Raw genomic sequence first — 25,117 nt, 5'->3', positions numbered from 1 at the left:
AGGTGAGCTGCCAGCAGTGGTGGATGTGGGGAGAGAAATGGCGGAATTTTGAAATTTGTAAGACTGGATGTCATGAACTGCTATATATGACTTTTGATGTCTATTAAGGTAAATACATTGTTTGTTCTCTATAAAAATCTTTCATTTGCTAACCATGCCTATCAGTAGTTAGTGCCTTCCGTAGTTTGAATCTTTTATTTAGCTGACAGTAGTGGTGCTTGCTGTATTGCAGTACCTTGAGTAACAAAGATTTTTGTGAGGTAAGTGATTTGTGAAAGGTATAGGTTAATGTTAGTCAGGGCCATTCTTTTGTAGGGATTTTTGAAAGTCAGATTGTGTTGCACTAAAAATATTGTATGTCAGTTTAAGCACAGTCTTGTATAATATTTCAAAAAGGGGACGTTTCATATGGCGACCCTGCCAGGATACCTCACTGGAATCTTCTGATTTTTTCTTGTACTTTGTGTAATTAGTGTAGATTTTGTTTATTGCTAGCGCGTAATTGTAGAGAGAATCTCCTTTGTAGTTGCAGTCTTTCATTGTTGTACAGTAAAACAGGTGTGGCAAGCATGTAAATTTGCACCAAGTATTTCGCAGCTTCCAATTAACTAAATATTATTTTCAGCGCTATGTTAATGTGTTCTCTTATTTTCTGTGTTATCGTGTGAAATATTGTGACAATTATGGCAGGTGAAAAATGTAATACTAGGCTCCAAAGTAAACTGAGAAATGACAGTGAAGACGAAAGCAGTGTGTTAGCGCCACCGTGTTATGAATTAACTAATGTTCAACATAGTAATTTGGTAATTGTGCATAGGGAAATGGAGCAGGTGACAAACAATGGCGTAGGCAGTGAAACAATTAGTGAACTGGGAAGCATTATCAATCGATCGGTCGGCAACAGCTTGCCTCAGGAACAGGGGGGTATACGCTTACTTTGTGTACCATGTGCTTGGCAAGCACAAGGAGCCCTAGCTAATATGGTATTTGCTTATACAACTTTACACATCGGTACCATATTTCTCTAACACACAAATTACACAGCCATCTGATCAGTTAACTGAGAGATAAACATTTTTTTACTACATCAGTGACACATGTTTGTGCAGTTACACAGTTGGGTAACTTCACACTTATGAAATTGTATTTTGTCTGTACTTTGTGAACTGTTCGTACTTTTTCGGAACCATTGTGATACTATGAGAGCTTTGAATGACATATTTGGTATGGGATCACGATTTTTAAAGTACATTTGAGGCAGATGACACTTTTGACATGAGCAGAGAATTTTTTTTAGGTTTTGAAATTATTGGAGGAAGCTACGACGATTTTGAGAGTTGACTGAGGTGTTATGATGTTATTATTACGATGACTATGTTTATTATGCTGTTCCGGTATGTTTATGATCAATGAGCTGATGCTATACGAGTTATTTGAGTATGCTACGTATCTGTTATGATGAAATATTGAAGAAGTGACGAGGAATAAGGTAAGGAATAATGAGTAGTGGTTAGGGACTCTGGTTTGTGAAAAAGGTTGTTTGAAACCAAGAATCGTACTTTAAGAGTTATGAAATGTATGTAAATGCGTGAATGTATTACAATGCTGACGAAAATTTTTTGGACTCTGTTATATCAATAGGATTTTGTTTCTACAGATTTGTAACGCAAATTCTTGACCTGTGAAATATTTTTATATGAGACTGTCACTGTAGCGGAAACTGCTGTCGTAAATATTTCCGTAAGAAAGTTAAGTGACCACCTGCACGTAATGCGTCGTGGGCACCCAGCTGTGTCAGATGCCTGGAGAAAAAGCCATTAGTGTGTGCCTTTTCAGAGGCACAGGTAGAAAAAAAAGGGAGGCCATTATCCTCGCTATTGACATTCCTTTGTAGAAAGCATCGCAAATACGACACGCTCGAACTTGAAAACATATGATTATACTGTGGAGCTCTTTGTTATATCCTAGCCAGTAATGCCACCCGAGCCCGCTACCAAAAGGTTGGCAGCATCAAAGTCCGGACGCCGTCCGCATAAGCAGCGCCAGCGAGACAGCAAATCGCCGCAAGTCTGCGCGCGCCACTGCTGGCTTCTGGCTTCTTAACCGCTGGAGTCGCGAGCGCTAGGACAGTTCTGTATTCGCCGCTCAGTTGTATACTCACCACCGAATTGTGTACTTGCTAGTCAGTTGTGTGTTAATCGCAGCAGAGTTGTTGTTTGTCGTCAGCCGACGCTGACATAGCCGCTCCGACTCGAACTAGACAGATTTCTGTAGACACGGAGTTCACTACTATGTTTCTGTATCTTCGTCAATAAAGATAAGTACCGACTTTTATTTAATCAGAGTGTTTGGGTTTTCATCTTTCTGTTCACTGTTCCAGCGGACCGGTCGGCCCGCTATTAAAAGTGTGGCGGTGACTTCGTAAGCCGTTTCTACAGCGAATTGTTTGTCGCTACGAACGCCGCCACAAAACTGGCGACGAGGACTTCGGAACTCGTGTGCAGGGCTGGTTCAACTTGTTTCAGGTTATACTAATTATAGCGATAAAATTTTGGGGGCTGGTTTAATTTGTGTTCACTATGTCTGCCGACTTGCAACAGTTGATCTTGTTACAGAGTTAGCAAATACAAAGTCTGGTGGAAGCAATCGCCAAACAAGCGGCTAATTCTCCAACACAAAAGGAACAAGCACAGGCAGCACCACCTTTCCGTGCTTTTGATGCATCAAGAGAAGAATGGCGAGAATATTTCGCGCAGTTGCAGGCGCACATGACAGTCTACAAAATCACAGGTACTGAGTGGCAGCTTTATTTAATTTCCACTGCAGGCGTGGAAGTCTATCGACTACTTTGTAAGTTGTTCCCGGAATCCCAGCCAGAAGCTTTAGACTATGACGTTGTTGTTAACAAGCTTGCTGAGTATTTCGAGTCGCGAGTTCATGTGGCAGCAGCCAGATTCAAGTTCTTCAGATTAAAGAAACTGCCACATCAATCTAATAAACAGTGGTTAACAGATTTACGGGGCCTCACCCGTCAGTGCCGATTTAATTGTGTGTGTGGAGCTTCCTACAGTGATGTCATGTTACGAGACGCTATTACTCAAAACATTGCAGATTCTCGTATTCGTGCTGCTATCTTAAAGTTGCCTGACCCGTCATTAGAGACTGTGATGAACATCATTGAAGCCCAAGATACTTTTGACTATGCTGAGTGTGAGTTAGATCAGCCATGTATTTCTCAAATTGCCTGTGCTAAGCAAGTTATGTCACGCCCGCGGCCCCACCGGCAGAGTCAGACTGTAAACACTAGCCGGCCGCGTCATGTTAAACACATTCGTCAGCCGCGTGTGCAAAATGATAGAGTTAAGTCTTGCCCTAAGTGTGTTCTTGCTCATCCTCGTGAACGTTACCCGTTAAGAAACGCGGTTTGTCACTTTTGTCAAAGGAAAGGACACATCCAGACTGTTTGTTTGCGTAAGCGCAAGAAAAATTCTAGTGCTTCCCAGCCCATGGATATCCATGTTCTTCAAAGCCAGCCCGCCCAGAAGGTCGCGTTTAAAGACTCTTCCACGGTTCGTGTGGGTAATAAGCTTGTTCGCAATAAGCCACCCACCCAGCCCTCTGCTATGCGACCCAAGCGTAATTCAAACGCTGTAAAAAGTAATGTACAGACTGCACGTGAAGCGGGAGTTGTTGTTCCACCCGCCCAACCCACGAGTTGTCGTACGCAGCGAACACGCGCTAAACGCGCTGATTTTGTGTCTTCCGCCTCCACTGCACCGATCCAGAGACAGTGTAATAAACTATTTGTGAAGCTACGCATCCAGGATAAGACCTTCAATTTTCAATTAGACACTGGTGCGTCTGTGACTCTCATAAATAGTGCTACGTATGCGGCTATCGGCCGCCCTAAACTTTCAGCGGCAAAACATTCTTTGGCTACTTATAGTGGAGAACAAATTCCTGTGTTAGGTGTATGTAGCGTGCCAGCCACATTCCGTGGCAATACCAAAACAGTTTCATTCACAGTGCTCCGCGCTACAAACAGTGTAAACATTTTCGGATTAGACTGTTTTGACTTGTTTGGCCTGTCTATCCAAGACAATGTGTTGCAAATTAATTCTGTTGTTGTTCCTCAAGACAGCATAACCGAGTTGTGTAAACGATACAGTGACATATTTAAAGACGAACTAGGTTGTGCTGCGAACTTTGCCGCTCATATTACGTTAAAAGATAATGCTCAGCCTCGATTTTTTCGTGCTCGTCCAGTGCCTCGCGCCCTCCGGGCACCTGTAGAAGATGAACTTCGTCGTTGGCAAAACAACGGTGTTATTCAACCCGTTTCAGCGAGCCAGTGGGCTTCTCCCTTAGTTATTATAAAGAAACCGTCTGGCAAGTTACGTTTGTGTGCTGATTTTAAGTCGACAGTTAATCCTCAGACTGTCATTGATTCTTTTCCTTTGCCTAGACCGGACGAGCTGATGGATAAGTTAGGGGAAGCTCGTTTCTTTTCCAAAACTGATCTCCGTGAAGCATATTTGCAATTGCCCCTCGACGAGCAATCACAACAGTATTTTGTCATAAACACGTCGTTGGGGTTGTTCCGTTTTCTGCGTTTGCCTTTTGGTTGTGCGTCAGCTCCAGCTGTTTTTCAGCGTTTTTTGTCACAACTTCTGGCTAATGTGCCATCGTGTTGCAACTATTTAGACGATATTGTTGTGTCCGGTCGGACGCCTGCTGAACATTTCCGTAATTTGGAGTGTTTGTTTACAGTGTTGTCTCAGGCAGGCCTACGTTGCAACATCGATAAGTGTTCATTTTTCCTTACGGAGATGGAGTATCTGGGACATGTTATTAGTGCTCAAGGCATTCATCCCTCCCAGTCACATTTAGCAGCTATTCGTGATTTGCCCGCGCCTCGCAATCTGCATGAATTGCAAGCAGTTCTTGGCAAATTGACGTATTATATTAGGTTTATACCTAATGCGTCACAGATTGCTGCACCGTTGCATCGTCTCCGCCGTAAGAATGTTCCGTTTGTGTGGTCAGCTGATTGCCAATCAGCCTTTCAGCAGCTTAAAGAGGCTTTATTGAATGATCGTTGTCTGGTCCATTACGACCCTAACAAGCCTCTGGTGTTAGCTTGTGATGCCTCTTCTTTCGGCCTCGGTGCTGTGTTGTCTCACCGAGTCGGTAACACCGAACGTCCTATTGCGTTCGCATCTAAATTGCTAAACAAAGCTCAGTGTAATTATAGCCAATTGGACAAGGAAGCGTTGGCTATTGTGTTCGGTGTCACAAAATTCCATTACTACCTCTATGGTAGACCATTCTATTTAGTAACAGATCACAAGCCCCTGACGTCACTGTTTCATCCGTCTAAACCAGTTCCTCAGCGGACAGCTCAGAGACTACAACGTTGGGCTCTTTTGTTATCACAATACCAGTATGAGATACTGTATCGCCCTACAGCTCAGCATGCAAACGCTGACGCGCTTTCTAGATTGCCGATTGCTGCGGATGATGTCTTCGATTCCTCTGACGACTCTTGCCATCAGATTGACGCCGATGAGCATCAATCCCTCTGGGATTTTCCGATTGATTATCGTCAGGTGGCACGTGAGACAGCTACGGATCCTCATCTCAGTTTACTATTACGTTTTGTTCAACGTGGTTGGCCGTCCAAGGCAAAGGACATATCGGATCCTGTGGTTCGTCGCTATTATCCGCATTGTCATCTATTGTCTGTTTCGCACGGAGTTTTGCTGTTACGCACCGAGAATGACCAGCTTCGTGTCGTGGTTCCCCAAGTGCTCCAATCCAAGGTCCTCGCCTTGTTGCATCAAGGTCATTGGGCAGTGGTCCGCACCAAGCAGCTTGCCCGCCGTCATTGTACATGGATCGGCATTGATAAGTAGATTACGAAGATGTCTACAGATTGTTCGACGTGTGCCGAACACCAAGCTGCTCCGCCTCATCGCTATTTTCAGTGGGCACGCCCTGACGGTCCCTGGCAGCGAGTACATATTGATTTCGCTGGTCCATATTGGAATTCTCGTTGGCTCATCGTGATAGATGCATTTAGTAATTTTCCGTTTGTTGTGCCCATGCAGTCTACAACGTCTGCACAAACTATACAGGCGTTGACTTCAATTTTTTGTATTGAGGGTCTTCCAGAAGTTTTAGTGTCTGACAATGGTCCACAATTTACCTCTGCTGAATTTGAAAGTTTTTGTTCTGCCAGTGGCATTCGCCATGTTCTTACTCCGCCGTTCCACCCTCAATCGAATGGTGCAGCGGAACGTTTTGTACGCACATTCAAGGATCATATGGACCGCCTTCGTGCTACGCACTCTCGTCAGCAGGCCCTCATCACGTTCCTGTCGTCGTACCGGACCACGCCACGCGACGGCCCTTCGCCTGCGGAGCTTCTCCACGGCCGTCGTCATCGCACCATACTACGGTTGTTGCACCCCCCGGATCGACCCGCCGCTTTTGAGCATCGCACGCGTTTTCAGCGCAACGACGCCGTTTTTTTCAGAGTTTATCACGGTCGCCGTCGTTGGGAACGTGGTACCGTGATACGTGTCCAGGGTCGCGGTTTTTATACTGTTCAAGGTGCTACTGGGGTGCACAGGAGGCATCAGAACCAGTTGCGCCGCGCTGGCCGCCCGAATTCTGCCGCTCGTTCTTTGTCCACAGATTTGGTCCGCGGCGGGTTCCAGCCGCGCCTTCCGACTTCGCTGCCGCCCCCAGGGCAGCAGCAGCAGTCTTCGCCACTACCACGCCGACAGCCCGTCCCGTTGATGCCTCCCGCGCAGCTTCATCCGGGAGCGCCCCAGGTGGTCGCTCCGGCGCCTGCGGTCCCTCTTCAGTCGCCACCGCCTTCGGAGCTGATGGACGTCGACCCCTCAGCCGGGCCGCCTTCCCAAGCGGTGGCTGTGCAGCCTGTCCTGCAGCCGCTTTCCTTGGGCACCCCCAAGGAGTCTGACACCGCAGCGCCTTGTCCGGCGCCCACTCAGCAGCCGTCGACGCAGCGTCAGGAGACGCTGCCTCTCTTCGTGGGTCCCGACGCCCCGTCGCGTCCAGTACCAGAAGCTGCGCCCGTGGTCACAGGCGTGCACCCTGACCTCGGTTTTCAGTCGGTGTTTCCCGAGGCCCCGCGCAGCCAATGCTGGGGTGCGGACCGGGGACTGCCACCGACAACAGTCTCCGCCCCGGTCTCTTCTGCTACGCCTGCGGCCAGACCCCTCCCCCGCCGTCGACGCTCGCCACGTCATTATTCAACGACGGTGCGGCGATTTGGGGGGGAGGAGTGTTATATCCTAGCCAGTAATGCCACCCGAGCCCGCTGCCAAAAGGTTGGCAGCATCGAAGTCCGGACGCCGTCCGCATAAGCAGCGCCAGCGAGACAGCAAATCGCCGCAAGTCTGCGCGCGCCACCGCTGGCTTCTGGCTTCTTAAGCGCTGGAGTCGCGAGCGCTAGGACAGTTCTGTATTCGCCGCTCAGTTGTATACTCGCCACCGAATTGTGTACTTGCTAGTCAGTTGTGTGTTCATCGCAGCAGAGTTGTTGTTTGTCGTCAGCCGACGCTGACCTACCCGCTCCGACTCGAACTAGACAGATTTCTGTAGACACGGAGTTCACTACTATGTTTCTGTATCTTCGTTAATAAAGATAAGTACCGACTTTTATTTAATCAGAGTGTTTGGGTTTTCATCTTTCTGTTCACTGTTCCAGCGGACCGGTCGGCCCGCTATGAAAAGTGTGGCGGTGACTTCGTAAGCCGTTTCTACAGCGAATTGTTTGTCGCTACGAACGCCGCCACAAAACTCTTAATTTACGATATTTACTAAAATGCCTAATGAAACGATGAGAAACATTTCACGGCTATTGTCTTGCTAGTTGAGAGAAATGCCGTATGGCTTGCTTTATGTATTTATTTACTCATTTTGTTTAATATCTAGTTTCTAGCTGAACTCCAGCATTGGTTAAAATAAAATTTAATAGATGTACTAATATAAATATTTTATGCCTACAGATCCAGTAAATAATTTTATGATCTATTAAAAAAAAACGGAGCATAAAAAAGACATTTCCCTTCACAGGAATTGCATATGGAATTTTCTTTTCAACTACTTGGTAATTTTTTTGGTAGAATAACTTCTTGTGGTGCACCACTTTAATTACATAGACATTACGATGTGAGTATACATTTCCCTTGTCTGCATTGTTGTCTTTAGTGTAATATTTTTTTCTGCTTGAGCTATGTCATCTTTAGATATAAGTTATTTCATTTGCTGCTGCTGTTTGCCAGGCATAGTGTTACTGAATTTGACTTTGTATTAAGCTGTTAAGCCAGTTTTACTACGGATTTATTTTTCTTGTTTGCTGCACAGTGTCTTATATTAGTTGTAATATTGCAATTCCTTCGCCAATTTGATTTTTTTTTCATTGCTGTTTGTATTAATTGTTTTGTGCTGCTGCATTGCCTCGTCCCTGAGCTCAGTAGATTTAAGTTAGCTTAAGAGGGGGTAGACTATATAAGAGAATGAGTTGCGATGAACTGGAAGAAATGCATTGAGAAGTTATACGAAAAAATTACAGAAAGCAGGTATAGATAGGAATTTTTGGGAATAATGATGAACGAAGGGAGATCTCCAAGAAAAAAAAGGTTTTGTTTGCAAAATACTGCAGTACCAAATGTTACACTGAAAACAAACCCTGTCCTTTCCCGCTGTGTTATTCTGGTATGTGTTTGTGTACTCTTGCATTTTTGTGTTTTTCCTGTCTTTATGTGTTTAGCTAATAAGATTTATGTTGTAGAATTTTTCTAGTACTAAGCTAAATTTACTATGATGAGGAATACTGTTATCCTCAAATATAATTTGCATTAATAATATGTTATTTACTTTGTAAAGATGTTAGACATTATTAATTCTGTTCTGTTTTAATGCTCATGTGTGAAGTTGATGTTTCAATATTTATTCTGATCTTTTATGTATTTACTTATGTCATAATTCCTGTAACACTGATGTATATGTTATTTCGAATCTTTTGTAAAGCCCCTATTACTACAAATGTTATCTGTATTATTATGTTTTTAATGATGTATTTTGTACCGTTGTTATTGTATTCTTATGTTACAAAATTGCAATTGATACCAGTTCATCATATTATTAACTTGTAAGTTACATTTCACTGCACACGTTTCTGTTGGTCATAGTATATGGACAATATGTGAGAAGTAGGGACTGTTAGTGTTTGCACGTGTGTTAATAATTCAGCAAGGGACTGGATAACAGCATTGCTGGTTCTAAGGGCAATTCCAAAAACTTTGTGAGTGCACAAGTTGTGGTTATGGACTTGCTATATTATCCGCAAGACTCTTCAATGGTGATTGTGCACCTTCACAGTCACAACAGATGGCTGCTGGCCATCTCTACATGTACTACAGTGGGTCTGCATCTTTGATGACCCACCAATACCATTATTTCTACAAGGACTGCAGTGGGTCTGCACCTCTGGTGGCCCACCAATACCACAATCTCTACCAGGACTACAGTGGGTCTGCACCTCTGGTGGCCCAGCAATACCATAATCTCTACCAGGACTACAGTGGGTCTACTCTGTGATGACCTACCTACCAATATTCTTCAAAACGTCGAATGGCTCTGCTGTGGGTTTGCTCTGTTGTGGCTCGTTACCTGTCAGCATGTCAAGAGTCAGCACTGTCTTTCCGTTGGAAGGACAACACTACTTCTTCAAGACTGCATGGAAATCCACTACTTCCGTGTGCATTGTCTTTTACTGCTCAGACTTTGAGAAAAACACTGCTATTTTACTGTGATGAACGATCAGGACTGTCTTTATAGACTGTGAGAAAATTTTAGCTTTTGACCAACATTGTATCAATAAATGTGTGCCTTTGATTTCCTTGTTATTGTAATTATGAAAAATTTTATCAAATCATTATTGGCCACTGCCCAAAACAATTTGTAAAATTTTTTGTGGGGAGCATGGGGGCTATGTAAGTAGGCTGTTTATGTTTTCTTGTTGGCAACGCTACGTAGCGCTCAGTAGGAAAATCACTGTCTGTGCTGTGTGCAGTCTGTGGATAGTTTGCATTGTTGTCTGCCATTGTAGTGTTGGGCAGCTGGATGTGAACAGCGCGTAGCGTTGCGCAGTTGGAGGTGAGCCGCCAGCAGTGGTGGATATGGGGAGAGAAATGGCGGAATTTTGAAATTTGTAAGACTGGATGTCATGAACTGCTATATATGTTATGTCTTTAATGTCTCTATAAAAATCTTTCATTTGCTAACCATGCCTATCAGTAGTTAGTGCCTTCCGTAGTTTGAATCTTTTATTTAGCTGGCAGTAGTGGCGCTCGCTGTATTGCAGTAGCTTGAGTAACGAAGATATTTGTGAGGTAAGTGATTTGTGAAAGGTATAGGTTAATGTTAGTCAGGGCCATTCTTTTGTAGGGATTTTTGAAAGTCAGATTGCGTTTGCGCTAAAAATATTGTATGTCAGTTTAAGCACAGTCTTGTATAATATTTAGAAAAGGGGTCGTTTCAATAGAACCCAGTAAGTTCTCTTCAACGAGGAGTATTCATCAGGGACAAGGGCATCGCAAGGAAAGCCCCACGTATTTTTCAGATACGTAAATTCGCTGATGGAAAGAGTATGCAGCAAGTTGCGATGTGTGCTGATGATGCTGTGGTATACGGGAATGCGTCGTCGCTAAATGATTATAAGAGAATACAAGAGGACGTAGAAAAAAATTTGTAGTTAGTGTGATAAATGGCGGCTTGCCCTAAATGTAGAAAAATGTAACTTAATGCATATGAGAAGAAAAATAAATCCTGTTGTGTTTCAATACAGCGTTAGCAGTGTACTGTTTGACACAGTCACACCGATTAACTATCTAGGCATAGCGTTGCAAAGTGATACAAAATGCAACGAGCACGTAACGGATACAGTACGAAAGGCAAATGGACGACTCCGATTTACTGGAAGAATATTAGAAAATTATGGTTCATCTGCAAAAGAGATCGTGTATGGAATACTGGTGCGGCGCATGCGTAGGTACAAATCCAGTGTTTGGAAGCCCCATCAAGTCGGATTAAAGGAAGGTATCGAAGTAATTAAAAGACTGCTTGATTTGTTACCGGTCGGCTAGATCAACACGCGTGTATTATGAAACGCTTCTTGCACTTAAGTGGGAATCTCTGGAGAGAAGAAGAACTTATTTTCGAGGAACATTATTGAGAAAGAGAACCGGTACCTGAAACTGGCAGCAGAACAACTTTGCTGCCACCAACGAAGATTTCACGTAAGTACCGCGAAGATAAGACAGTAGTTTCTCCCTCGCTTTGTCTGCGTCTGGAACAAAAGAGGAAATTAGTAATGGTACAAGGAACCTCCTCGATGAACCATGTGGTGGCTTTCGAAGAAGGTATGTAATTGCTGATGGCGATTTTCCAACCTCGGGGATGCTCATACAGCGATTCTCGAATGGCTACGTGACCCAGGAGCGTATTTCTCTCGTCTAGGGATTGAACACCAGATAGAACTTTTCGATCGTTGTTCACAGATACTTGATGGCTGTGGTGGAAAACAGTGTGATGTATCTGTGTCACTTTTACTTGTAGAACAGTATTACTTGGCCTGTCATAATAGTGTTCAGCTCACTTTTTGAAGGCCCTGAAGGATTGACAGATAGATGCCGTAAGGAATAAGAGAAGCACAGCAAAGTTTGGGTTACGACAAAGAGCTGTGCGTAGTTAAGCTTATATCTATTACACGCTATATATAAGTAAATACTGAAGTAACACATGGTTTTCTGGTTACTTATACCGGGTGATCAAAAAGTCAGTATAAATCTGAAAACTTAATAAACCACGGAATAATGTAGATAGAGAGGTAAAAATTGACACACATGCTTGGTATGGCATGGAGTTTCATTAGAACCATCCCATATTGCAAGACGCATGAAAGATCTCTTGCGCGCGTCGTTTGGTGATGATCATGTGCTCAGCCGCCACTTTCGTCATGCTTGGCCTCCCAGGTCCCCAGACCTCAGTCTGTGCGATTATTAGCTTTGGCGTTACCTGAAGTCGCAAGTGTATCGTGATCGACCGACATCTCTAGGGATGCTGAAAGACAACATCCGACGCCAATGCCTCACCATAACTCCGGACATGCTTTACAGTGCTGTTCACAACATTACTCCTCGACTACAGCTATTGTTGAGGAATGATGGTGGACATATTGAGTATTTCCTGTAAAGAACATCATCTTTGCTTTGTCTTACTTTGTTATGCAAATTATTGCTATTCTGATCAGATAAAGCGCTATATGTCGGACATTTTTTCAAGTTTTGTGTTTTTTTTGTTCTAATAAAGCCCCATGTCATTCAAAGCGTGTGTGTCAATTTGTACCTCTCTATCTACATTATTCCGTGATTTATTCAGTTTTCAAATTTATGCTGACTTTTTGATCACCCGGTATATGTGACAAGTGTTACTGTATGTAAACATGATGATGAATCTGTGTCGGTTGGCAATATTTTTGCTTTTATATTTTCGTTCATCGTATGAAAGAACGCCACCATACTATGAGCCATGTGCTCAAATAGTGTTTTGTTTTGTTTTCTGTAATAGGCAAGGGCACAGGTTACCCAAAAGTCGTAACACAATACATGCAGAGGGTGGGAAAAATGTGGAGAAGCCAGAAACGCAACACATTACCACGTCTAATATGGTGGGAAAAAAACATTAACATTAGAGACAACTTTTAGCCATCTCGGAATGGATAAATAAATACAAGTCCTGCATACTCCGCAAGGGAATTTTACACGATTGTTCCTGCAAAATAACGGCAAGTTCAGGTAACTATGATGGATGCGCTGTTCTCTCCAAAATAGACCATAAGGGCTCGAATAATGAGATCTGGTGGCTGCGGTGGCCATTGTGATAGTTTATCGTCATACCCACAAGACTAGTCCTGAATGATTAGAGCTGTGTGAACAGCGGCTCTTTGGAGTTGGAATACAGTGTCACCATTGGAGAATAAACATTGCACCATGGGATGGACCTCATTAGCCAAAATGGTCACAAAGTCTTCGTAGTAATGCGACCTTGCAGAGAAACGAAAGAGAGCCTTGGAATATCACGATATGGCTGCCCGAAACATCACTGAACCCCCCGCCGTGTTTCACTCTCGGAACGAAGTCGACGAGAAACTGGAAACAATGTGGAACAAGGCAAATCCGAAGAAATGCTTACATTGCTCCGCCATGCACGTTTTATAGCTTCGGAACCACGTTTTCATGTTACTAGCATTTGCATCTCTGATGAGTTGCTTTAAAGTTCCCTTTGTGTTTGTTTGGTTCTGACGGGGTTAGCGAATTCGAAATTCGGTTTTGCAGTGACTTATGAAGTTATCGTCCCCGTATGTTTCGTCACAATCCTCTTCAATGGCGTTTGGCCGCGATCACTCAACACACACTTTCGTACACATTGTGACTTAGCGGATGATGTTTTCTAGCCTTCGCTACACATGAAATATATTCGTAGTTGCGAATACGGACAAGAATAAACAGTATAATGGATTCAAGACAATGCAGATATGAGCCGGGCCGGAACTCGGATTTCCCACTTTACGCAAAGATTTGCTTTAGCCACTTTGGCTATGCGTGCGTGACTCACGACCAGACGCAAATTTTCGTATGTCATCCTTCATGCTTCACAACTTACACATGCATGCATGTCCAAAAGCACATTGCATCGTACTTTTTAACAACACAGGCACTTAAAAATCGTATTGCCTGGATACGGTGTCAACTTTCTACACGGCGTCTCTGTAAACACCAAGCCTTTTGACTACATTGGCTATGGAAACATACGCGCCATTTATTTGCCCACGTTCCAACTCACTTAACTCAGACATAGTGAACTCACAGCTACTCAGAAGACTATTGTGACCATGACTGCCACCTGCCACCTACGGAAAACATTGCACAGATTCCATTCGTGTTCAGGTAGAAAAACTTAACCAGCAGACTTGGCTAGCATCCGCATTGTGGCGGAAACGGTATATAGTATTTCGTGACTTTAATTACTTATAAATGATATTTCAGGTAGATATATATAAAACCAGTAACCTATTGTCAGTGTAACAATTCGTTTGATCTCAAAAACGATTATCCCGACTAATATTTGGCACTCTGCTAAATAAATCTCCACTAGACGTTGTGTAGAAATGTGGTCTGTAAAGTCATGAGAGTGGAACTAAATTGTATATCATTTATTAGATTTTATACAACTGTTACTTAAGATGGAAACACTTTTCTCTAGCAAAAGGAACATTTAGTCACACAATACTACCCGCGCACAATAATAACGTATGTCTCCTATTAAAATATTTCATGTAAATCGCCCTAAATAATTAGGCTTCATGCATCAGCAAATAAGATATTTGTGCTAAGATGGCGGCAGACAGACGATAGTCAATTTGTCTATTGTTATTCTCGATTCCCTTTATATCAAGTTAATATATTCAGATAAAGTCTTGAAGCCTTGTGTTCTCTATTCTTTAGCATTTAAAATTATTCTCAATGAAAAATGTTTCATATTTTTTATACCAGCTACTAGTAAACTGCACTGTAAATTTCTAGCGCTAATGGCCGCGCTCCTAATTGCGGAACTGAAAATTAACACTTAAAACATTGATTAGATTGGATAACAATTGAAATAAATACAAATCGACGTCTAGACAATAGCGACTCTACTTTTCAAATAATAATTAACAATATATACAGTTACAGGCTTCCTCTTTACAGACGTCACACGTCTCACGTCCGGACAGTTCATCGGTTAACACAGGGAGAACAACTGAAGCACAATTATCACAGATAACAAAAAAATTATAATTGTCGTTGTCTATGAATGTAGTTCTCTGACAATAGTTTTAATTCACACAGAAATTAAATTATTACAGAAATAATGAAATAATTGTCGTCATTTTTACACGATACAGTCTTTTTTATACGTATTGCCGAAAATATTTGTTGAAGTTTGTACACTTAGTTCATTTTTACAACTTGTGGCTAGAACATAGTGTCGTGGATATTACAGCATTTATGTGCAAGTATTCATTTGTCACGGTGTGTCCATACTTTTCTCCTAAACCGTGTACATCTCATGTTGAACTGCGTGTAGTTGCCTGATGGCTGAGGTTTAAGTTTCTGAAACTGGTCTTGGAAATAAAGAAATGGTGACTGGTGGCAGTAAAATTGTTGTTCCATGCGATATCAATAAGTCACGCTATAGCGTAACCAAATATGCTGGCATTTAATCGTGCGGTACAATTAAGTCTTGTAGAAGATAGACTATCGTTCACATGTGTACCAAGCCAATTTTCTGGCTGAAGACCAAAACAGCAACAACAACATTAGCCTTTGTGCAGCTGGCGTGCAGCCCTGAAGGCCCATGCTGCGTGCAGTGGGCGAGGCAGTCCGCGGCTCTCCACAGTGGGAGCTCCGGGCTCCCGTCCAGCTGCGCGGCCCTCCCCCAGGGGTCGGCTACGCGCGTGCCTCGCTGGCCGTGGCGTCGATATCCAATAAACGGCCCGCAGCGGCGGCCAGCCTCTCAAAGGCCCCCAAATTGCGTTTGGCGCCGCTCGCCGCCGCTGCTCCACCTGGCCGCGGATCGCTAGCCCCGTGGCGCACTCTGTATGCTCTCTCTCCACCGCGCTCTCACAACCGTCTTCTTTCGTAGAAGGCTCTGTGTTGCACGCACCCATGCCAGCGGCTGTATCGAATTTCCTGCTAATTTTACAGAAACTTGATTTGGTTTATCTTCTGTGCTTTGATCTTTCATAAAAGCATTAGGAATGGTACAATATATTTTTATGCTGTATGCCGATGGAACCGAAATTCTGCCATCCTCAGATATGGCCCGTCTTTGTCTCACTGCACAGACGGCAACTCGTATTACACTAGTAAACAACGCAAGTTTTTCCTGATTTATTTTTTATTATTTAGCATGCGCAAAATTTTTTTTAGTGTGATTGCATGCAGTTTTGGAATAAATTGAGAATTTCTGTGAGGTACGCAACATGTAGCTATGTAATCATAATAAAATAAGTATTTTTCGTAAGGTTATAGAATGTTACCTGTAACAAAGGGATCTTTTATTTCACAGCCTGTACTACACTACCTTACTATGGAACATTCATGTAAAAGACAAGCACTGGACGATGAATGTATGCATGTTTTCATGTGTGTGTATGCCTAGCATCTCCTTCTAAACCACTGTACCCATTTCAACCAAATCTCATTCAGATTCTGCTTCCTATATATTACCACAGTGGGATTAGAACCTCCTAGGTCTCATAGGAATGGAGAAAGGACAAGAAAGGCTTTTTTCATTTCGTGATATATAGGCTGCTCTGCACAGCAGGCATGTTTTGCAGGTAGCATTGGCATGCTTTGCAGAGACTGCATGTATGAATGGGCAAATCCGAGCAGAGAGAGGGTGAGATGAATAGTGAGGGAATGTGATGGATCATATGGATAGAGAAAGCAGGAAGACTTGGCCCCAGAGGGTGGAGCAGGTGGTGGAGGGGAGAGCAGGTATGGACAGCAGGAGAAGAGAATGAAGTGAACAGAGAGAGTGAAGAGAAAGAGATTGACAGACGGGAGGAGACTAGCAGTGGTAATTAATATCAGCATGCCTTGCAGGGGCAACATGTGTGGTTGGACACAGCTAATCAGAGTGATGTAGAGGAGATGGATAGTGAAGAGAAATGGAAGACAAAGTAAATGAAGAAAGGGAAGGAGGAGCAGATGGGCGAATAGAAGGAGGGAGGAGAAGATTATAAGGAGAGGAGTTGTTCAAAAGGAGAGGGGGAGACTATGGACAAAAAGAAAGTGAGAAGGATATGGACAGTTGGAGAGGGGAGGAATGCATGGCCATAGAGATGGGGCAGATGATATGGGTAGATAGAGGTGGGAGGAGGAAATCAAGAGGCACATATCATGGGGAGGAAGAGATGGACAGATAGAGAAAGAAGGATGAGATGGACAGAGACAGAGGGGGATTATATTGACACACATTGGGGAAGGTGAAGATGTCTGGAATATATGTGGTGAACGCATACATGAACGTAGCCATGGGAAAAAGGCTAGTGTAGGAAAAGTAGAATGCCTAAAATTAGAGGGAAAAATGTTCACATACTATTCGATTCCTTGGTGGCCCAACACCTAATCAGAACACCATTGACAAACTTTCAGATTGAGATTTTCACTCTGCAAAGGAGTGTGCGCTGATATGAAACTTCCTGGCAGATTAAAACTATGTGCCGGACTGAGACTCGGACTCGGGACCTTTGCCTTTCGCGGGCAAGTGCTCTAGCAACTGAGCTACCCAAGCACGACTCACGCCAGGTCCTATCAGCTTCTGTCAGTATCTCGTCTCCTACCTTCCAACCTTAAGGCAAAGGTCCCGAGTTCGAGTCTCGGACTGGCACACAGTTTTAATCCGCCAGGAAGTTTCAAACTTTCAAATGTTGCTTCATGACACCTACTGAGTATTTTGGTATCAGGTACCCACAGTCTCCAGCTGCTCGTTACAGAGTTATTGTGTTTTGTTTGGTTTATTTTCCTAGTTAGCTCTGGATATGCATTACATTAAAAATAGTGTGCCATATTGCAAATGTTGACGTTATATGAATGTGTCTTTTTGCTTGGAAACAAATTTGTTCCAGTGAATCATCCGGCCGCCTGGTGTCAATAGTAATGTTCACTTTACTATTCACCCAGAAGCTTGCAATCAGTACTGCTTGGTTCTATCTTGAGTTTGGTTTCCAATCAGATCTGCGTTTATACTGATACACAGTACTACAGGTACGTTTACGGCATAGACTTGACCATTATGCACCTCCTTCATGGTGTAAAAGAATATCGTGGAAGAATGGAACAATGACGTAGCACTGCGTTGTTCTCACGGCGATGGCAGCAACGTCACTTCACTCTTGCATCTGTACGTAGATGTTTAGTGTTGTACACATTGGTGATCACATATTACGTATTTATAAACTCTTGTGAATATATCTGCACAGAAACAAGGGCAACAGTGGTATCAAATCGAATAAATTGTAACTGCATTGTCCTGGGCTTCCACGTCAGCTATTCTCCAGAAAATGTAGGAGCTGCAAGTGACAAACAGCCATCAAAAGATTAAAGAAATGGAATGACAGTGTCAAGGCCGATGGGTAGTTAGCATGATAGCTGACTATTGTTGGATGCATGGGGTGCCCCAAGCAGTGCACGAAAGAAAAACTTTGGAACAAATTTCAGAGGTGGAAAAGAAGAGGCATTGAGAGAATAATACTTCATTAAAACATTATGAGTGCCTTATTTAGTACTTGTTTCGAATTTTTTTGTGCGATGAGTTTCGCATGAATCTTCTGAATCTTCATTACATTTTGAAATAACCATACGTCATAAAGAAAACTTCTGAACTTACTATATCCAAACCATTTGTACCACGTAAAATGATTAAAAATTTGGGAACCATAAATTTATAGACCAGTATTATTTTCGCTTTAGTTTTCAATACCATTACTAGTGTAGAGACATACATACGTAAACGTAAACGCTTATCATACAGTCGTATTGCTCTGGAAATTAGTATCGACGGCTTTACTCGATGCTTGTACTTCTCCGTCCGTAAACCTGTTACAGCAACAGTTTGCAAGAAAATCGCAGTCACGGGCTTTTCCTTGAGAGGAGCAAAATGTCAGCCAGCCAACTTTTGATGCGTATGTCGAGGGCCAGGGGAGGGGATGAGGGAGAGATATGGCGTCATAAACATTGAGATGCGTGAGAAACTAGCTTTTCTTGAATTTATTTTTTACATGAATGTTCGATTCTTTAAGGAATGGAGGGAAGTGGGTGTGGGCTACCAGTCGCCACCTAAATAGACGTTATTACAAAAATTTAGGTCAGGTTCGATGAGATTTCTGAAGGAATTCTCCAGATCTGTTAAAACCATATCTGTTTCTGCCAACACTGTCTAACAGTAAGAAGGTGTTATTTTTCCTTGATGGAGCCGTTACAGATTGGGAGTAGCTCTTTCTCCCCAACCTCGAGAGGCGACATTTTGAATGAACAAAGAAACTGTGGCAAGAGCCATGGTGCAAAACAATGAAATTGCAAATTATTATTATAGAGAGCGACCAGAAGCAATAATATATTTCACAAATGAAATGACCTATTTTAAATGGACAGGCATTTTTTTTTCTTTTTAACACTGAAGTCAATATCTGTAACACGGGGATGTCGCCTGACGTTTGACAAGGAACCCGGCAAAATCTTCGTAGCCCCAGAGACGCCTCTCTTGCAGCGTCTGCCGCTATAATTTGTTGTGCGTCTTCATAATGCTCTCGTGTCGACTAAAGGGTCCCGGGGCGAAACGCTCGACTATGCACTTCACAGTGCTTTGCAAAGTATGGATGTAGATTTGCAGTCTTCCCGAGATCCTTGTCTAAGACAATGAACCACTGTTCACGTCTGCCAGTTTTCAGCAGTTTGTTACTGACACTGGGAAGTACCATGTAAATAGCAGGTTTGATTTTTTAATTATAAATAAATAAATATTAATTCCTGATAATCTTACGTACCAGCAACGAAATAACACGCCTATAGTAGTGGTTGTAGCATTATCCTGCAAGTAGTCGGAAGAATTCTGAAATCATTGACAGGTATCGAACTTTGTTCTCCTTTGAGGCTAAAACGACATCAGTTGTATATTTAAATGAAAGGTTTACCTTGTATACACGTACGAGGGGAAGGGGGGGGGACGAAGTAAAATTACGAAGGTATGAATAGGCGTTTTGAAGTGGCGTAAGGGGAAATCAGCTAATTGTGTGAACTAATTGACTGTGCTCGTAATACAGCCAAGGTGGCGAATGGAATTGCCTTTTTAAAAAAAAGTTGCTGTACAGTACGAGTCCACTTAGATAATCTGCCTCAATGAAACATACAAATAAGTACATAAAATTAAAGACCTTCAAGACAGAAATAGAGGAGAAAGCCGATAACAATACTAACAGTAGTAGTGGATGTCATGGGAATTACAAATGGAAATTTACTGTACAAATTGGCCATCAACAATGTGTTCCACAATGGACCTGAGAAATCAATGTGAAAGTATTGCTGCAAGTTTATGACGGGTCATGGCCCATCGAACATAGGCCGGTGTGTGGTGGAGCGCTCACTTTTAAGTTAAGTAGTGGTTTTGACTTTGTACATATGTACTGTTTGTGTTTTCCTTTCCTTTTTCGTTTATAAATGTATAGCTATGGTGTTCTTTTAATCATTGACTAAGGTCTTCTTAGGCACTTGTGGGTTTTATTGTTCTGAAGAAGGTGTAGTTATCTACGCCGAAACCTTGGTTAACACTAGCTGCTTTTTTCGCAATCGAGGCGGGTTTTTAGTTTTTTAATATATTAACCAACAATTGCTGACGCGCTGCGATGTTGAAGGTTTTTAAATTCGTATCCCCATGAGTCATTTGAATATAGAAGAGAAGGCAGCAGCTTGTAGCTATGCACCATGTATATACACATTTTCCATTTGTCTGGAGACATTATCTTACACGGATAGTACCACGTGCACCATGTATATACACATTTTCCATTTGTCTGGAGACATTATCTTACACGGATAGTACCACGCGCGAAATTAAACTGCTACTCGAAGCAGCAGGTAGGGTAATACAGGGTGATTCAAAAAGAATACCACAACTTTAAAAATGTGTATTTAATGAAAGAAACATAATATAACCTTCTGTTATACATCATTACAAAGAGTATTTAAAAAGGTTTTTTTTCACTCAAAAACAAGTTCAGAGATGTTCAATATGGCCCCCTCCAGACACTCGAGCAATATCAACCCGATACTCCAACTCGTTCCACACTCTCTGTAGCATATCAGGCGTAACAGTTTGGATAGCTGCTGTTATTTCTCGTTTCAAATCATCAATGGTGGCTGGGAGAGGTGGCCGAAACACCATATCCTTAACATACCCCCATAAGAAAAAATCGCAGGGGGTAAGATCAGGGCTTCTTGGAGGCCAGTGATGAAGTGCTCTGTCACGGGCTGCCTGGCGGCCGATCCATCCCCTCGGGTAGTTGACGTTCAGGTAGTTACGGACAGATAAGTGCCAATGTGGTGGCGCTCCATCCTGCTGAAATATGAATTGTTGTGCTTCTTGTTCGAGCTGAGGGAACAGCCAATTCTCTAACATCTCCAGATACTGTGGTCCAGTTACAGTAGCACCTTCAAAGAAAAAGGGACCAAAAACTTTATTGGCTGAAATGGCACAGAAAACATTCACCTTAGGCGAGTCACGTTCATACTGAGTTGTTTCCCGCGGATTCTCAGTGCCCCATATACAGACATTGTGACGTTTGACTTTCCCGTTAGTGTGGAAAGTTGCTTCATCACTAAACACAATCTTTGAAACGAAAGATTCATCTGTTTCCATTTGAGCAAGGATAAAATCACAGAAATCGATTCTTTTAATCTTATCAGCTGCAGACAGTGCTTGAACCAATTTCAGACGATAACGTTTCATAACTAACCTTTTTCGTAGTACTCTCCATACAGTTGATTGTGGAATTTGCAGCTCTCTGCTAGCTCTGCGAGTCGATTTTCCTGAGCTGCGAACAAATGCTTGCTGAATGTGTGCTACATTTTCATCACTCGTTCTCCGCCGTCCAGAACTTTTCCCTTTGCACAAACACCCATTCTTTGTAAACTGTTTATACCAACGTTTAATACACCACCTATCAGGAGGTTTAACACCATACTTCGTTCGAAATGCACGCTGAACAACTGTCGTCGATTCACTTCTGCCGTACTCAATAACACAAAAAGCTTTCTGTTGAGCGGTCGCCATCTTAGCATCAACTGACGCTGACGCCTAGTCAACAGCGCCTCAAGCGAACAAATGTACAACTAAATGAAACTTTATAGCTCCCTTAATTCGCCGACAGATAGTGTTTAGCTCTGCCTTTTGTCTTTGCAGAGTTTTAAATTCCTAAAGTTGTGGTATTCTTTTTGAATCACCCTGTATATTCGCGACCCTACAGATTCCGCAAGGACGAAAGGAAGTGCTCCAGCAGGAAACTGAAAAGATTTTAGAGGATTACATTATAGTACGCAGTAAAAGTGGCTGGAATTATCCTTGATTTTAATTCCGAAAAGGACGGATGCCTGTAGAAAGCAGAAGTGGCAAATAGTCATATAGACGTCTTAATGAGATCTTCCTAAATCCAGTGCATCCATTGCAAAGATAAGAAATTTTTGACGATCTAGGAAAGGCAAAGTACTTCCCAACCCTCGACTTAGCGAAGGGCTGTTATCGAGTCTTATTAGACAAGCAGGATAGAGAGAAGACGGCTTTCAGTACGACGTATAGGCATTACGAGTACAAATGAATGCCCATGAGCCTTAAAACAGCTTCGATTACATTTCAAAAGTTAATAAACTCCATTTTCACAAGGCTACAATGTGACAAATTGTTCATCTAATTGGATGACGTGGTAATATATGGCTTCTTCTTAGTGGAGCATGATGTGCGACTGACAGAGGTATTCGAAAGCCTTAGACTCCAAAATTTAAAGCAACAAGTGGACAAGTGTGCCATCTGGGAATCGGCTCTGGGCTTGAGGCCAGATACGCAAAAGGTCAAGGTAATCAACGAGTATCCACAGCCCAAAACAAAGAAGTAACTAAAGGCGTATTTAGGCCTTGTGGAGCATCTTATAAGCAACTTCAGCCAAATCGTGAAGCCACTACATGAATTACTAAAGAAAGAAGTGCCTTACAGCTGGGGTGTCGGGCAGGGAAATGCTTGTCAGCATTTGAAAGAAAAGGTGATCAGTCCACCTATACTACAGTACCCAGACCTTGAAAATACCTTCATAATTACCACGGACTCTAGACAGTTCAATATTTTAGCGGTTTTAAGTTAAGGAAAAATCGGAAGCGACTAACGTGTCGCGTACACATTGATGATGGCTGAATAATGCAGGAAGTGAGTACAGTACGGTTGAGAGGGAGCATCTGGCAATTTGTTGGGCAGTGAAATATTTTAGATCGTATGTATTTCGAAGAAAGTTCCTGATATGTACTGATGATAAACCCCTAACATGAGTAGCTCTTGCAGGTTTATGAAATTTACATTGAAGCTGGATGAATATGACTATCAGAGCCTGGACATGAGTGGCAAACGAAATCAAGTCGCCGACGCACTCTCGTGAGTGAGAGAGGTCAGGGCGGCAGGCGTGTGGCCGATAGGGCACAGGACACAAAACAGTTGACCAGAAAACAGTAAAAGATATTATTCAGTAGTGCAAATTGTGTGTAAAACTATATCTGGAAGAAAGAGCTGAGTCGCGAAAAACAGAAATAATAAATGCGAATGAAAAAGCCGCAATATTAAAACACCGGGGATCACCAGGCCACAGGAAGAACCTATCAGTGAATAAAAAAGTACTGAGTACGTAACGGTACGAAGAAAGATATAAAAGAGTATATCCGGTAATGTGAAAGTTGTCAAAGAATAAGCTCACTAGGAAACACATAAAGATGCAACACGAAGAGGCCTGAGGATGTTTTCGAAAAGTGTGACACTGACATAGTAGGTCCATTGAACCAGATGGAAAGAGGAAACAAGTATATCCCCACATTTCAGGATGCACTGGCGAAGTTTATGGTAGTTGAACCCATTGAAAGGCAAGATGCCGATACAGTAGCGAGGGTGGTATTTGAGAACAGTAATCTGAGGTATGGAATACTGTCACGTTTGGTAAGTGACATGAGAAGTAATTCCTTGCGTGAGACTATGAACAGAGTATGTACACTACTACATATAGAGAAGATGCAGACAAGTTACCACCCTCAACCAAGTGTAGAGTTACAGGGGTCGCATAGAACATTAACGAAGATATTGCTTCACTATGTAGATAGAGCTTAGACAAATTGGGGCTGTTGTGTTCCATCCGTGTTTTTTGTGTATAATACAGCATTGCATAGCGCCACATGTTCCACGTCACATGAATTATTCTTTGGAAGAACATGTAACATTCCAGGGATACTACAGAAAGATCCGGCTGTAGTGAGGTATGGTTTTCATGATTATGTGACAGAGGCAAAGGTACGCTTAAAAGAAATGCACCGATGTGCAAGAATACAGAATGCGCAACGTAACATAAAAAAAACAAGGCATACTGTGATAGGACCCAGAACCCAAAGGAAATCCGCTGTGGGGATAGGGTTCTGTCGTTTGAGGAGAGCGTACGACAGATATACAATGGCGAGGTCCATACACGATAGTACGGACAAAGGGGCTTAATGTTGTAATCTGTCTGAAACGAAATAAATATCTCACAGTTTATGCGAACATATTCATATCGGCGTCCATACTGCTTCGTCGGTATTATCCTACTGCTCATTGGGATTTGGCACATTGGACAAGAGCAATACACTCAAGGAACGAAGTTACAGCTGGACTGTGTTAAGAGAATATGAGTCGAGTGAAAATTTACGGTGTAATGGGGAGAATTTTGAGTTTTCTAATGTAATGGAAATGAGAAAGAAATCTGAATGCACTGAGGTTATCGCGAGGTGGACGATCGTATATTGTAAAGACAGGTTGGCATTGTTGGATATGAGTGCCACAGAGTGTAACAGGGCGAAACTTGCGTTAAAATGGCATGTAGGAAAAATAGAAAAGGTACTGAGTCTGATTGGGAAAACATAACGGCATAAATCTCGTATAAAAAAATGAGGAATCTTAACTTCGTGGGCCAGGTCTGTTCGGAACACTAGACGAAAATGACGCCACGTACTTCAAGGCGAAGGTAAATGTCTTGGAAGGGGAACAGTAAAGCTACCCCGACTGTCGAAGAGGCAAGCGACAATAGTTAAAGGGACTTCGACTAGTTACGATCAAACGGTAAGCTTCATATCAAAAAGGGAAAAGTTATCGCACATGGAATAGTAGAAGTTGAGAACAGTACTGACAAACCGTTACAGAGAGA

The 25,117-nt window shown here is 42.7% G+C and overlaps 1 protein-coding gene across 1 annotated transcript in view; it reads left to right on the top strand.

Annotated features, from left to right (window-relative positions):
- The window catches only part of LOC124545685 (vegetative cell wall protein gp1-like), a 43,849-nt gene extending 28,069 nt beyond the window's left edge, over positions 1-15,780 (top strand). Inside the window, exons 2-3 of the mRNA XM_047124632.1 lie at positions 6,700-7,113; positions 15,506-15,780. Of these exons, the coding sequence (XP_046980588.1) occupies positions 6,700-7,113; positions 15,506-15,780 (689 nt within the window). The remainder of the gene's footprint in view (positions 1-6,699; positions 7,114-15,505) is intronic.
- Positions 15,781-25,117: the final 9,337 nt, after the last annotated feature.

Source organism: Schistocerca americana, chromosome 8 (genome assembly GCF_021461395.2).
Source record: "Schistocerca americana isolate TAMUIC-IGC-003095 chromosome 8, iqSchAmer2.1, whole genome shotgun sequence".
Taxonomy (NCBI): Eukaryota; Metazoa; Arthropoda; class Insecta; order Orthoptera; family Acrididae; genus Schistocerca; species Schistocerca americana.
This window is presented reverse-complemented; position numbering and strand designations above follow the sequence as displayed.